The sequence below is a fragment of the Ciconia boyciana genome, chromosome 8, assembly GCF_034638445.1.
Source record: "Ciconia boyciana chromosome 8, ASM3463844v1, whole genome shotgun sequence".
Classification (NCBI taxonomy): Eukaryota; Metazoa; Chordata; class Aves; order Ciconiiformes; family Ciconiidae; genus Ciconia; species Ciconia boyciana.
In genome coordinates, this window is record NC_132941.1 from 52,904,604 (window position 1) to 52,920,521 (window position 15,918).

The 15,918-nt window shown below is 43.6% G+C and overlaps 1 protein-coding gene across 5 annotated transcripts in view; it reads right to left on the reverse strand.

The window, feature by feature from the left end:
- Positions 1-1,146: 1,146 nt before the first annotated feature.
- The window catches only part of SH3PXD2A (SH3 and PX domains 2A), a 273,440-nt gene continuing 258,668 nt past the window's right edge, over positions 1,147-15,918 (reverse strand). For 3 of the 5 annotated variants that reach the window (XM_072870732.1, XM_072870730.1, XM_072870731.1), the window contains exons 8-9: positions 15,123-15,242; positions 1,148-14,991 (exon numbers count right to left, since the gene is read on the reverse strand). In XM_072870732.1, the coding sequence (XP_072726833.1) occupies positions 13,096-14,991; positions 15,123-15,242 (2,016 nt within the window). In that variant the 3' untranslated portion in view covers positions 1,148-13,095. Of the gene's footprint in view, positions 14,992-15,122; positions 15,243-15,918 lie in introns of all 5 variants that reach the window. The other 2 variants (XM_072870729.1, XM_072870728.1) reach the window with 1 other exon arrangement.

A 15,918-nucleotide genomic window follows, 5' to 3' on the forward strand; every position in this document is an offset into this window, starting at 1 on the left:
TGGCATCCTCCAAAGGGCTGGGGTGCCCAAGCAGGACTCCTCCTGCATCACCTGCCTCTGTGCCAGAACGGAGGAACATCTCCTGGGCACTGTTAGCAAACACCGTGCCTCTGATGAGAGCTGCCTCATCTCGGGGCCTGGGTGAGACTCATTTCTCTGCAGGATATTTGTGAAGTGCCACATCACAGAGCAAAGACATAGCCCTGTGCTAAAATGAGGGGTGCATTCATGTGAGGTCGTTCTCTGCTGCGGGAACAAAAAGTTGGGGAGGGCCAACACCCCTCTGCAGTCCTGCTTTCCAAGGTGGAAGCCAGGCACTAGGCATGACCCCTTTTATCTGCAGATTTACAAACTGCTAACAGATGAGGAAGTGGACAACACTTCATAGAGGGCTCCTATAGCCAAGTTGGGGACTGAAGTGCTAGAAAACAACCTAGTTCCTCTTTACTATTACATCCCCTATTACAACCTGCTCCCCCATTATATCCTCTAATCTACTGCTCTCTGCATGCCTGAGATGTCCCGCATAAGGAGTGGATATCTATGAGGAGAAACTTCATTTTACCTGTCTGCTGCTTCACACAGCAAAGAACTTCTACTTGTTGAGGTATCTGGGGCCTCCCACCTTCAAAGCCGGGTAAGAGGACTAGGCAGGGCCCAGCAACCTTGCAAGATCAGACCTTAATATCCCCTGTTCAAGCACAGCCTGCTCTGCAGCCTGCACACAGGGGTGTTAATGGCTCATCCCAACTTGCAGAGCAACTCTTTTATCACAGAACCAAAGGGCCACTCACGTAAAAGGATGCTTTTCTTATTTTGGATCTGATGCCACATCCCTCTCCAAAAAACATCCTAACAGTATTTTAAACCTTAAGACCTTGTTCAACACAGACAAAAGGTCTTCATGTTTGAGGGCAGAAGTGAGCAGTCCATAAAATTCTCTAGGTTAGAAAAGAGACAAAAATACAGCATACAATAACAACTCAGGGCCAGGGGACGAGAGAAGCTCCTTTATCCATTTAAGCCTAAGCTAAAATTTGCAATTGCATGTACATATAAGCTGTAAATTATTCTGAGAAAGCTAAATTCAGTGGTTTGACAAGGACAAGTGGAATTAAAACAGTACTGAAAAAATTGAAAAAAACAAAATAAACCAACTGGATCACAATTAAAAAGGTCAAAAATTTATTTTTCCTTAGGGCATAAGAGGCAATGTAAACAAAATACAAACAAACAAAAAAACCACAAGTCAATTCTTACAGACTGCAAGCATTTGAAGATAGAGTACCCTTTTCCCACCTCCCCCCAGAACACTGCAAGCCTGCTCAAATGTTAACAAGCAACAATTCTGGACCCTGAAGGTCCAGTGAGTTTTGCTGTGTCCCAAGCTGGGACTAAATTTCTCATGTAAGAAGGACACTGCATCTGTTTTATCAAACACTTAAAAAAAAAAAGTCCAACAAAATATAAATATTACAGACAAAGATCAGATTTAGCACCACCTTTGGTCCAAGCAGTAAATGAATTGGGAGATGACAGGTACAGTCTGTTTAGCAAGTCCTTTCTGCCTGAGCCTTTGAAAACATTAGAGGTTCACATTGCAAGAACTTGTAATAACTCTGAGAAAACAGCCTTCAAACTCTGGCAGTCCCTCACAACCTCCCCTGGTCCTGCGCTCACAGAGGAGAGCGTTATCGCTGTGCAGCAGTGCACAGCGCCAGCCAACGTCACTCAAAGCGCCTGGCAGAGCTGAGCTCAGCCCCGTGGGACAGGGCAAACACTGTGCCAAGGGCCTGATCCTGCTTTGGCCCGGCAGAGCCCTGACTTCGGGCATGGCTGAAGAACAGGAAGGGCAGTGATAGCGTGCATCCTGAATTTCCATTTCCGCTAGCACTTGCCACCCTCCAAAGCCCAGCAGACTGCAGCACCTGCGTGCTGTCAGGGTGTGTGACGGCAGATGCCTGGAAGGAGCTGCAGTTGTCTAAATGCAAGTTATTCCAGCATTATCTGGAACATGCAAATCGGGAGCTCTTATCGAGCATAATTTACTCCAGGCCCTTTTTAGGCTCATCTTTTCCAATACACACATGCCCATCACAAATGCATGGCTATGGATTTTTGCAGAGGGTTCTATACCTAGTTGCTGTGCCACAGCACTAGTGTGGGCCAGGGTACAGTCACAAGGATCTGTGACAATCCTAGGAAAAACATTAAGTTCATAAAGCACCTGGCAATATTTTACATTTATTGCAACTTCTTCCTCTACAAGCATCTAGAACCCAATTTGTCTTTTCTTTTCCTCCAGGAGTCTTCGAGCAGTCTTAATTAACCATTATTAAATGCTGTTCAGTTCCAAGATAATACCAGCTCTGATAAATGCCTAAAGAGAAATGCTGAGATCTGCTTTTAGGCACAGCAATCTGAAGTTTTTGCTCTGCATCTTCACATGCACAATTGCCCGAGACAATTTGTGTTTCTCACTCCCTGTTGAGTGACCCATGCAGAGTTTTCACCTTTACAGGCACAGACATAATTAAAATCCCCCAAACAAACATTTGTTTTCACTGCTTCAGAATGTGCTGCTTTAGGGAAAACCCCCAAACCTCAATTGCTTCATGTTGTTTTGCAGTTCTCCAAGCAAGCACTTGGGCATGGCACGTGGCCGTTCAGCAGTCACAGAGAAGAGGGCAGCACCCCGAGTGCGCCCCGTCCCACATAGGGCAGCAAAACCCTGACCCAGTCACCCATGCCTGTGACATGAGCAGACACAGGCTGGATCAACCCCTCATTTACTGCACTTGGCCTATGATAACCATGAGGACCGCTCTGAAACCAGTTCTGGACGTGGCACTAAAGTCAAGTCTGCAAGTGTGGACTAGGGGGAAGAGGATGTTTTGCACAACTGTTTCCCCCCCACTGACAAATCCAGAGCAATGAAAACATTATCCTATGATAATTTCATTAATTCTCACTGGGACAGAAATGCACTTCTGTTGCCCCAGTCACAGAACCAGACACACAGTACCGTATGTATCAGCTAAATCATCACAGGTCCCCAGCTGATCTGTGCTAAAGCTTGAGGGACATTTGGTCACTTGGCAAAAAGGAGAGCTATGTTTTCCTCACTGATAATGCATCTTTTGTGTTGCATTAGAGAAGTTACTCATCTTTGTTAACTAGTACTCTTATCTGCATCAAATCTACCATGCTTACATGCAGACTCAGGGACCAGTCACAAAAAGGTCTTCTGTTTTGTGCCAGTTCAGACAGATTGGGGCATCTGACCCTTCATTAACGATAACTCTTGCCATCAATGGCAAAAGGTACTGTTAAGTGCAAAAAAATGTGTCATTTTTCTGGGTTTCAATTTTATTGGGATGATGGAGAAAGTCAAAATTTTCTATCATGCATGTGATTTCATTTTCTAGGAAAGCATCTCAGAGACCCAGGCACACCTGGACCCTTGCAGGAGCTGTTCACTGTACAAACAGTTTTATCCAACTAGTCACCATCTCGAGTTCATGGAATAAAAATTGGACAACGCATGAGGCTGCAGTTACTATTTCTGTTTCTAGCTCACATTTGCTATAGGTACATTAAGGAGCCATGCTGTGAATGTCAAAATACCTGTCAGCTCTGCAAGAATCAGTACTTGGCCAAAAGCTCTAACATCTGCACGATGAACGATAATCACTCCACTACCTTCAGTGGAGCTGGATCAGAGGCCACAAGAAAATATGGTCCAAAGATGTTACCGCAAAAAAGGGTTTCCCTAGACTCCTTTTCTTCCTCTCTTGGCTTAACTTGCAACCCAAACCAAACTGAATGGACTCCCGCCCCTAAACTCTCTTAAAAAGAAAAAAAAAAAAAAAAAAAAAAGCAACTCTCAGTTATTCCTTCTCATATATACTGCAACAGAAACCACACCAACTTCTAGACCTTTTCCCAAGCAGAACAGACAGAATGGTTCCCATGTTAGAAAACAAACAAACAAAAAAAGACAAAAAAAGTGTCACCAACTTGACCACACACACTAAGGCCAGCCACACATTTCTCTATCTCTGGTCACCGACATACTCTCCCAAGCTCCCACCAGGTACATTCCCACCACCTAACCACTAGAAAATGGAGCGCTACACCAACACAGAAACAACAACAGCATCTAATATTCAAGGTCACATTAAGAACATCAACCATCTAGGAAACCCACTGCAAAACCTCACTTAGACCAGGCCTAGATCGATTTTTTTTTTTTTTGGTCAAATACAAATTTGGGACAGCAAAACCCATAGGGGTTTCCAGTCCAGACACGTGCAATTGCTCTGCTAACAGAGAGGAGCACAACTGCTCCAACAGATTTCAGCCTTCATTCAATAACAGGTTTAGGCTCCCAATACCTGACTACCCACCATTTCCAAAGACAATTTTGGCTAACTAACAGCTCTGGAAACAGCTACAGATGTACGTGTCCAACTGAGCTGCTTTCAACACCCACCTTGAGTTATCTGCATCTGAACTTTAGCCTAAGCACCAGTCAAACTGCTGGCAAGACTTCTCCTGACATGAAATTTGATATTAAGTCTTCACCGAGGAGGCTCATCTGCTTGATTCTCCCCAAACATTGCAGGCAGAATAATGAGCACTGCAATTAAATCTGCAATTAAAGGAATAGCACTGATATAATGTGAAATTAGCCAGACAGCAGAAATGCACCTACTCTGTGCACTGTTGACCCCGCAACACTCAGTTTGGACCCTCAGTACAAAAAAGTCATTGTAATGCTACACGCACTTTGCTTTTGCAATACTCCAGGTTTGAACTCGCCATGAGTAATGAGCAAGTCTTTTCAAGCAAGCCTATTCAGCATGCTGCAGAAAAATTCCTCCTAGAGACTGGAAACAATTATAACTTCCCCCCCGCCCCACCCAATCCAAGACAGGAAATAGTTAACTCAGCTATTCAGTGAAATATTTTATTTTTTAAAAGGTTTCTTTTTCATTCCTTTTTTATTTGCTCCAGTTCACTAATTGTTACAGGCTAAGTTCCAGTGACTGCACTATTCTCTTCTGTCCTGCTTCTAGGGGATGGAAACAAACTGAACCTGGATGCTTGAGGGACCCAGAGTCAGAACAGAATTTGATGCCCCCCTCAGTCTAATCCCCAAGGGTGATGATGGGATTTTGTATATTTATTATGACTCCCCTGGTGACCCAGAAGCAGTTCAAGAACAAGCTCTCAAACCACAAAAGAACTGTTTGTACAGAGAAAGCTGCCATGTTGCTTAAATTTCAGACAAATACAGAGTCACTAACACAGCTTTGAAGGAGAATATCTGGAGAAGCCTGAAATATTGTCATATTAAATGTTATACTTTAAAAATTCTCCTACAGTGCCAAGTGATTCTCCCTCCCCTCTGTTCTTCTCCTCCACCAAGCAGGGACCAAGACAGACAGGTACCATTGTAACCAAATAACCCTGAGCATCAGGGAAAGATCACTAAACCCAACATTTTCCCCGAAGTGCCACTAGCACAGGGTTGTTTCACAGAAGGCCAACGCAGGCAGGCCTAGAACAGCTGCTCTTGCCCTCTCCATCAGCCGAACCTCAGTGTATGCCAACTCCCAGACACACAAACTGCCTCAACGACAACAAACATATAACCCATGTTTGTCTGTCTTTGGTGGATCATTGGCTTCAGGATACAGATTGTCATAGTGTATCACGGAGTGTGAAACTCAACTTTTCTCAGTAATGAAAAATCCTAACACAGAGCAGTGTTGTATTAAAACCATCTATACAGAGAAAGCACCTGCAGTGTCAGACCCAGTAATTTATGGCCTTATTAGAAACATCTTTTTCCTTATATTTTATCTATCCCTCCCCTGCCAATACAGTTACCTCATTTCTTTCCAAATTATCAACATAATTCCCATTATTTTGATTCAGTAACAAACAGGAGTCTCAACTCAGGACAGTAGTGGCTTATGCTGATAAGAACAGGTCTGTAAAACGCCAGTGTGAAACTTTAAACCAAATTTATTTATTAAAAAAACAAACACAAAACAAAAAAATTGCACTCTCCAACTAGAATCAATGCTACCTTGATGCAAGAACAAATGAAGAACATTGTTGATGGGACCAGCCCAGCCCTGACATTATAAAATGGGAGAAACTAATTTGTTCTGCCTACGCCAGTCAGGTCCACATGTGGTGCAGCACAGCTTTCGCTCCGGGAATCGCTGCAGAGTCCTAGCCCTGATGTGAGGGCACCCAAGAAAAAAAGATCCCTCGTTCCACCCTTGGCAATGCATGCACACCCCACAAAATTGACACCCCAAAGTAGAGTTATGGGTGACTTCTTACAGACATCTCTGCTTTGCTCCGAGTGGTGTCTAAGACGGAGGAGGAAAAGCAGCAACAGCAACCTACATCCCAACCCAAAGTCAACTGACTGCGGGGGCTTCTGGATCCAGCCCTACATACAGTACTTTATTTGAAAATTACAGACACATGCAACAGACATGACTACTGAGCAGCACAGAGGGAGAGAAAGAGAAATACAAGCACTGGGCAGAGCTAGCAGAGGCCATCAAACAGTTCAATGTGCAGACACATTCCCCACGCATCGCCGCATTGGTGGTCCCTGCTTCTACCAAGCAACTAAAAGCAAATGAAAAAATAATAACTTACATAAACATTTGCTCTCAGACCATCATATTGGTACTGTTGGCAGCTATCAAACACTGCATTTATACACAGCACTTCACTACATGGCTAAATAGCATCTGAAGTTGCCAGAGAAGGAGCCGCCGGTGATGGGAAGCCACCAGCAAGTAGCAGCAAAGCTCCAGTTGGTTTTAAAAAGCTGCAAGACCTGCAGGGAAGTGGATCATGGCATGGCAGCACTGAGGCTCAGTGGTCCTGTGCACCCTTGGGAGGTGTAGGAACTGAGTGCACGGCGCTTGCTTTTGCTGAGAATGGTCCATGCTGAGCGCCCGCGAGATGCTTTGCTCCACTGTGGATCTTCTGTCAGTGTAACTCTACTGATGCTCATGGACTGCTTGCCACTTTAAACAAGAGCACATGAAAGAATTAAGTTGGCTCCTCAAAACCAGATGCATTTGTAAAGTATTAGAGGTTTTCCAAAATCATGTAATTGATACTATTTCAGTACGGCTGCAGAATTCAGTTTTTCTGTTGCATGCCAAGGTCTCTGGTAACATTAAGGCTTTTTGACAAACTTAAGAACAGCAGGACAAAAGTTAAGCAGAAAGCTGAGGTACACTCCCTCTCCAGGGACATGAACTAGAGCCACAGGAGATGTACTCCCTGGAGCTCAGACAATCAAATGCTCTGGCTTTCACATTTCTCTTGCATCTTACAAAAACAGTCCAGTTTTTCAAAGGTAGTAAATTTTGCTGCTACCTGGAAAGTCACATTATTTCGGACAGATGGAAGTTCTCCTTCCATTGAAATAGAATTTAAGACAAACCCTCTTTTGAAGAGCAAAGTTTCTGCCCAACTTTATTTTGGACCTGAGAGATCAGCCTTTGCAAGCCAAGAAATATGAAATCAATACCCAAATCAGCTGTGAAATTCTGCAGGTGAGAACTAACCCAGATGAAATGGGGACTTTTTTCTTAGATTAACAATAAGGAGAGAAAAAGAAATGAGGACCTGTAAAAATATTCCCATAGCTCTTGCAATAAATACAAGTAACAATACAGTATCAAAACTTGGGACTGCACCAGCAGAAGTATTTTCCCTTCTGAAGTTATCATCAATTCTGAAGCGTAACAGAGGACATAACCAGCAGAGACATACCAGAAGACAATATCATGCATGGATGATATACAGAGTGTTTCAAGCATAGCTCAGAAGTCCTGTATTGACAAGTATGTTAATGCACATTCTATACATAATCCTGGCAACATGCTGCATAATCCTTATACTTTCAGTAACAGGTGATGCTTCTTTAATGAAAAGCAGCCATTCCTGCCCCAAACTACCCCAGCTATCAGTCCCTACCTACCAAAGGGTCCTGTTTTCATCCAGCTGCCCCCTCCCCTGCATTTCTCCTTCCCCTAAGAGTGCATGAATAGAAAATTGCAAACATTTCACACTGCACGTTCCACTCCAAGTCCTGGATGAGGGGCCTGTTTATTCTACGAATATTGCACTTATCCACTCATTGGATTTGTTTTTTCTCAAGAATGCAGAGTATTTGGGAAAAAATAGAAAAAATTAGTAGGATACAACACAGGAAAATATGAGTTATTGACAAGCTAGCTATGATGATCTAAAATTAAATAGTACTAGTCCTATTCTGTTAATACTAGTAATATGAAAATAATGAATGCTTTATCAAATTCCCTTGTTTTTCATATAAGATAATAGCAGTAACTTTCTTTTTAACTGAGGAAAGCAATGAATATATATTACAATAAAATACGATTCATTAAGATCTGAAAGTGATGAAAACAATTATATAATGCCTTCGTCAAACTTTTTAGCATCATAATGGAAAGAGTCTTCGGGGTGCATATCCACAAGGGCCAAATCCATTTTTTAGCTATACCTGTGCAGATGTGAAATTCCATTTTTAAGAGTCTAACCGTGAGCCAATTTCAATCCTTCATTACTGTATATTTGCTATTACTGTACACATCAATTTAAAAACTTCCTGTTGACACATTAGTTAAGTATCCCAGCATGCACCCATCATATCTCTTATCTTGAAAAGTTTGGCTTGCAAAGGACTGGTACATACGACTACACCCACCCATTGCAAGGCGTGAGAGCTAAAGCAATTACCAGGAATCGCCTCCCACGAGGAAGGGCTGCTAACACAAACATATTACTCTTGCTGTTATGAGAAAGTGTTTTGAAAGGGGAGACAAGGGAAACCAGCAATTAAACTTTTCAGGCATTATATAAACCTCAATAACGAACTCAGAAGTGCTCATTATTATTAAAGTTGCAGTATACAGCAAGACACAATTTTCACATTCTTAAATTTTGTTCTCTGGCATTGGAGTTTGGATTTTCTGCTGGTCCAAATTCAAGACTTTTTGGAAAGCACGGACAGCGGGCGAGAGCAACGCAGTGACATCAGCCGCCTCTTCCCCCGGAGGAGGGCCCCCTTCAGCTGCAAATGGCTTTGCCCAAGCCCTGCAGAGCTCTTCCTCTTAACAAGCTGGTTCAAGAATAAACCAGAAAAAGATAAATTTAAACAGTACTATTGATTTCTGCATTGAGTGTTCACTGAGGTGTACGTTACATTTAAATATTGCTCTTGATCCAGTGTCAGTTCTGACAAATTAAGTAAATAAAGCTTAAGGCAACATTAACATTTTAGAAAAGAGCTAAAACACTTCTAGCACTACACTGTCCTCTGAGGCACCCTGCCAGGTTTTCCTGCCCTGCAGTCAGCCTTTCTGATTTAGCTTAAGGCCTTTCACTCTGTTTCACAGCTAACAGTGGAAAGGGCTTGCTATTTCAGGTATCAGTGGAGCTGACCAAAACTAGCTGCTCACCGGTGGAAAAAAATAATTCTTTTCCTGATCTCTCTCAGATGAAAGAATCAAAAGAGAGATCAATGAGAGATGCTGTGACAATGGTAAGATGGAAGGGGGAAAAACTGCATTGGGGGGTATTTGCTTTAAAAGTGCCCTTTCAAACACAAGCAGTCAAAACAGCCACCAAATAAAGGGAAGCCCAAACCAAAGCTTTCCCACCAGGCGGGAAGCCCAGCATGCCAGGCAGTGGCCCACATTCATTTCTAGCATCAAGCAGGTCATTTGTGCCCCATCCTTTCTGCTGGTGCAGGTGGGGACAGAGGGAGGAAGGAGGCCACGAGCATGGCTTTGCAGCCCATCTACAGGCTCTGGCCTCCTCAGGGGGCCATGAAGCCTTTGAGATGGGATAAAGGAGCAATTGAGCCATGGGACACCAGGCTGCTGCTTGAGAAAACCCTGGCAGTACTGCAGGCACCCTCGTGCTGTGTCATCCCCTGCGCTGCTTGGAGCTCGGCAAACTGCCTCCCCGCAAAAGCCAGAGCTAGAGAAGCAAGCCAGCAAGGTGGAAAGGGAGCTGTGGGACAGACTGACATCTGTTACAGAGCTGGCCCATGTTTCACAGGCAAGTCCTGAAGCCCTCACACTAACCTGAGCCTCGTGGCGAACCCACATCCACCAGGGACCAGCCTCATGCAAGGCACACGGCAGCCAGGCACCACAGCCATCTGCCAAAAATGGCTTTGCCACCCCAAACCCTGCAAGGACTCCTGCAGTTCAGAGGTGCTCTGGGCTCGGCTTTTGCTGGATGCAAGTGCGAATATTTATAGTAGTCCGGGCTCTCCCGTCTGCGTGCTGCTCTCCTCTCCCTGGGTAGGGGCTCACGTCACGCCGCACCGTACTCAGAGAATTCAGTGGCTCAATGCAGAAGATCTGGGAGCTGTGCTTTTGCATCCCCCCAAAGAGATGACCTAGTGGGAATGTCTTTAAACAGAACTTTAGAATATTTTAAATAATAAGTTAATTCTTAATAAATATGTGCTTCAAGAAAATGATAATTATATACTGCACCTTTAAATAATGCACTTAGTTCTCTGCATTGGCTTCCATTTTGGTTTCTTTTATTGTTAAAGTGCATTAATTCAAAATAATGAACCACTTCCGCATCATTATTGTTAAAATAAATCATAACAACATTAATACGAGTCACTAAGTCACTACTATTAGTACTGCAATCTAGCAGATAACTCTATGTATTGCTCTATTTAATACTGTCCAGCAGAAGAATATAATACTTCTATTATAATCTCACAACAGCTCCAGCAGTCTTTTATGGCTGCTACCATACTAGTACAACTGAAAATGGGGAGAAGTATGAGAGACAGGGCCACAATGCCTCAGATACACATCCAGTAAGATGTAGCTAACTGGATATATACATATATATTATATAGTAAGACGTTAAGGTAAAAAGAGGACCCTGCACATTGTGATACAAGCTGTTGTGCAGATACACCACCTCCTCCTGCCACCACAATTTAAAGGGATCCCAACCAAACAGCCTCCCTCCCCACTTGGATGCAGAGAGCTGCTTGAACCACAGAACTGTTCGTAGCCAGTTGTGGCACCTGGATGTTGTTTCAGCTACCAAAAGGACATCACTCAGGTTAGCTGTTGGCAACTCTCTCAATGTTACTATGGAAATTAATAAAAACCCCAAACCACAAAAAAACCCCAACAACAACAACAAAAGACAGGAACAACGTATAAATTGTGTATTTTTTTTTTGGCAGAGAAACATCCCCAGTAACACACAATATTGTTGTGCTATTTTACTCAGCCCCTTGATCCCAACTATTTTAAAGTCTTTATAACGTTTACCTTCCAAGCCAAATCAGTATGAAACTCTGGGGGGAAAAAAGGGCATGTATCATTTTGTGTAAACCAGTAGTGAAATGGTCTGCCCCCTCCCCCTTAAAACAGATTTACAGTGCTGCCTATTATTTAAAGGAACTAGATACTGATCTTGAGTGATTAACAAGGCCATTAAAAAAAAAAAAGCATGACTTCCTCAAGTATAGTAGGGATTTAGCCAATGATGATTACAGTACAAGAGTTGGCTACCTCACGAATAACTCTATATTCCTAGCCTTTTCCAATGGATGCCTCTTCCATTTCCCACCACACTGCTCCCACCATGTGCCACATTTCAGAGCATGAGTTAAGAAAGGCAAACAGAAATGGAACTAGAAGAGGCAGCTTCCTGGTTAGATGCACTGTAGACCTAATTTCTTTGATATTAAATCTCTGAGCCTGAGAAGCCTAGGCACGCTTTCCAGTACAAATGTACTTTTTGGATTCAAGTGGGAACAGAAACACATATTTGGCTCCTACTTCAGTTTTAAGTCTCTTCTGGTAAAACAAGACAAAAAAAATAAAGTAAACCAAGAATGCACAGAAAAGACAAACACAAAACACAGAAAAACAATTCCCCAAAAATATACAAATTAAGGATGTGCAGACTGAGTTTGATGGCTTTTTTTTCCTCCCCCATTGTAAACACTGATCTTGCAGAAGGTTACGGCTATTTCTAACTAATACCTTGGTGGGCTCTGCCAGCAGTCAGCACGCTTGGATTTGGACCAGATTGCAAAAACAGAAGTAACACATTTGACAGCTTTGTCTTTAGTGTCTTAAGGGACTTTTGTACATTTTGATATTATGACAAGTTTTAAGAAACCCACCTCCAGGAAGAGAATCAACCAGGATCACCTGGCAGGAGTCAGGCATGGAACTAAATACGGAGCCTACAAAGTAATCGACGTGCTTAAGCACAGGGTTTGTAGGTTTGTTTTTACAAGCACCAGTAGGCATCGCTGCCTTAGAACACCTGAAATCCCAACTCAAAGAACATGACAGAACAAAAGGAAACAAAAGCCCCCAACCAACACCACCTCATTGGCTTTTCCGGTGAGTTAGCAGTAACAACAAAACACAGCTGAAGTCAGAGACCAAATCTCTCTGCGATGAAAAGGCTCCAGCTCTGGACCAACCAACTGTTGAGAACAGTAAGAAAAAAGTGAACATCTCCAAAGGATTAGAGTCCCTCTGTGTTTCAGAAACTTCCATTCGCTTCTCACTAAGTTGTGGAAACGCATCCAAAACTCTTGGGTATTCCATGTATGGACAAGAACGAGGAGAAAGGGAGCCAAGATTGTAAAACAGAGTTTGGCACAAAACTCCCCAAGTAGATGCATGTGTATTTCTCTCTCACAAAAGGCACACATTTGGTTTCCTATCAATAACGGGAAAAATGGGATGTCATACCCTGTTACACATACAAGATTATAAACAACTTCACAAAAAGGCATTTGACTATGCTGCATCTTCCTCATAGGTGATTACGACACGTTAACCCCACAAACCTCTCCAGAACATGGCCGATTTGTCCTCAGCATAGACTCCTTTGTCCCTTTGTACAAACTGGAGCACAGGGAAACGTCTTTTTGTGTAGCAATTGTTTTTTCCACATGTACACAGCAGGAACAGTATAAATTAGGGAGGTTAAAGTTATGCAATATTAGTTCTTTTTCTCCAAGTAATTTGAGGGCACCCAGCCTTTGAATGGCTTCACGCCATTCATGATCTGACAGTACCACCAGCCATTTGGGTTCCTTTCGAGGACTTCCATGCAGACACCTTCCTGAAACCCTGCAGTCTCCTCATCTCCTTCATAGTCTGCAATGGAAACATAGATGTCCTTGAGATTGTTGTGGATGAACTGGGATTTCTCAATGGGCTTTGGCCTGACTGTGGACACAGGAATCCCATTCCTCTGGGTAGGGAGGTTGGAGGTGGTCTCCGAGCCCTCTGTACCTGACCGCTCAGGCTGCTTTCCCTTTGCATCACCAGGTTGTGACCATGCGTTGCTGAAGGACGAATTCCGACGGACGGTCCTAAGATGATCTGTAGTTGTTAAAGACTCATTTCTGCGCAAGGAGCATGACAGGTTGTTATCCTTTGGTGGTGGAGACACAAACACTGACTGTGGCCGTACGGCAAGTTGCCTCACACCATTCCTCATTTTGACTGGCCCTGATGGTTTTGAAAAACCACCAGGAGGTTTGCTTGGGATGGGTGGTGTTGCGCGTTTGCTCTGGTTGATGGTGTTCAAAGCCTGAACCCTCTTCTCTATCTTCTCTAAACTGTTTGACTTGTTTTCATTTTTCCTGTTCCTGCCAAATGAGGCATCAGTCTCTGCTGATGTGGTTTCTCGCTGGTTATCAGGGAGAGCCAAATAATGGGAAGGAGCCCAGCCTTCCATGTCTCCATATTTCAGGTACCACCATCCACTGGCTTGCTTTTCTAGCACTTCCACTTCTACTCCTGCTGGGAAGCAAATTTCAGAATCCTGTACCTTTTGGTATGAGTCAGTGGTCACATAGAAGCATCTGGATTCATTTTCTTGTTCAGTTTTGGCTGGATGGCTAGAGCAGAAAATGCCACGGGAAGGAGCTGTAATGAGATCAGCCGAGCTCCTCCTAACAGGATCGTCTCGGTTTTCAGAAGCTGTGTGTGGGGGGCTCTCGGACTCTTCACTTCTTGAACCTTTAAGTCCACCTCTGAGTTGCCCAGTTGGCCTCAGCTGACGCCTTAAAGTGCTGATATCCATCTTTTCTTGGCTCTGAGAGTCTGCCTTGTTCAGGAAGGGTTTGGGCCTAACAATTGGCTTTGCTCTAATGGAAGGACTCTGCCCAGGCTCTTTCTTCATGCCTGTTCTTGGCATGCTACGTAAGCCAACATCTGAAGCTGACCTTGGTTTTGTCTCCTCGCTCCTGGAATAGTGACATTTTCCAAGATCGGGCTGGATGTTTTTGTCCGTCTTGAGCTTCACAAGTGATGATTTAGGAGAGCTGGAACATGGAGAATTCCTTCGGATCAAGGAGAGAGAGGAGCTTTTCTGAGAATCAGAGTCTCCACTAGATTCCTTATTGGACAAAGCGTCTTCCACATAACGCCTGAATCCCTCATTCTCATAGATGGTCTCTTCTTCATGAGCAACATCTTCTGAAGACTCTCCTACTTTGAACTTTGCTTTCTGAAGTGATGACACGGGAGAGGGCTTGAGGGGCTGAAACAGTCGTTTTTCAGGAGTGCCCTCTTCACGATGACTTTCACTCACTTCACACTCCGAGTCAAAGCCAAAGGCAGGCACATCATACTCAGGTTCTTCGTATTTCAGCTTGTGGGGAGAGTCCTGGGTATCTCCCGAAGAAACCGTTCCAGGAGTTGTTCCTTCTTCAGAGTCTTTTGGTTTACTGGGAGGTGCTGGTGGAGGAACTTTTGGGCGGGTTAAAGTACTGGTTCTTCTGTTTAAATTCGGCTTCTTCCTCTTGTCAATGTAAGATGCTGGAGCCCATCCTTCCTTCTCTCCAATCTGCACATACCACCAGCCACCAGAATTCTTTTCAATAACCTAGGAGATGACAAGGAACATGTTACTTAGACAAAAATCTCAACCAATTGCTTTCCACTCCTCCCCTTTCAATCCAGTCCCCTGCAATAGCCAAATATTACAATTTTTCCAGCTGCACTGTTAAGTCTCACCTCTGCTTTTTGTCCTCCACGAAAGCTTATGCCATCAGAGATACACGACTGGAATTCTGCAATGGTGTAGTATTCCACTTCCACGGAGGGTGGCTCTGGTGGCTTGGGCAACTGAAAACCCTGCAGCAAATAGGAAGTTTTGTTCAATTAAACCAAAGAAACAGTGGGCTGAACAGCAGCATGAAAAAATATTTGCCTTTATTCACTAAAACTCTTCCTTCTTCCTGCGCTACTTCCTAATGACAACTTCCCAGTTCTCCAGAGTGGAAGCTGATGTATTGAGATGGGCCACAAGAGAGAAGCCTTTCAAAATACACACTGTTCATGCCACCTTCACCAGCTATTAAAACTGTGATAATCTTTACCTGAACAGTAAAACATTTTACTGATGGGCCGTAAAGTGTGAGCTGCCATTCCAGTCTCAGTAACAACAGCCCATTTACTCTGAGATTTTGTCTAGAAAGACTCAGTATTGGATGGCTTGCCACAACCATAGAAAATGGCACTGCAGCAGGTGCGTAATAGCTTCTAGCTATCATCAAATATACTACTTTAAAATGTAATCCTAATGAATTGCTCTTAATCTGCTGCTGGATTTTTAAACAATCTGAAATGGTCAGTGATATGAGCTAGGGGGCATCTGTTGTAGCAAGAAACAAGGATAATATCATAGACCCCTATGAAGAGCTTTGCTCAGCTAAAGTGGTAGAAGAAAGGAAGGACTTCACTATAGGATCAAAAGATTCCAGTTCCTCCTTGTAAGAGAGACCCAGAACCTCTACTCAATCCCAACACA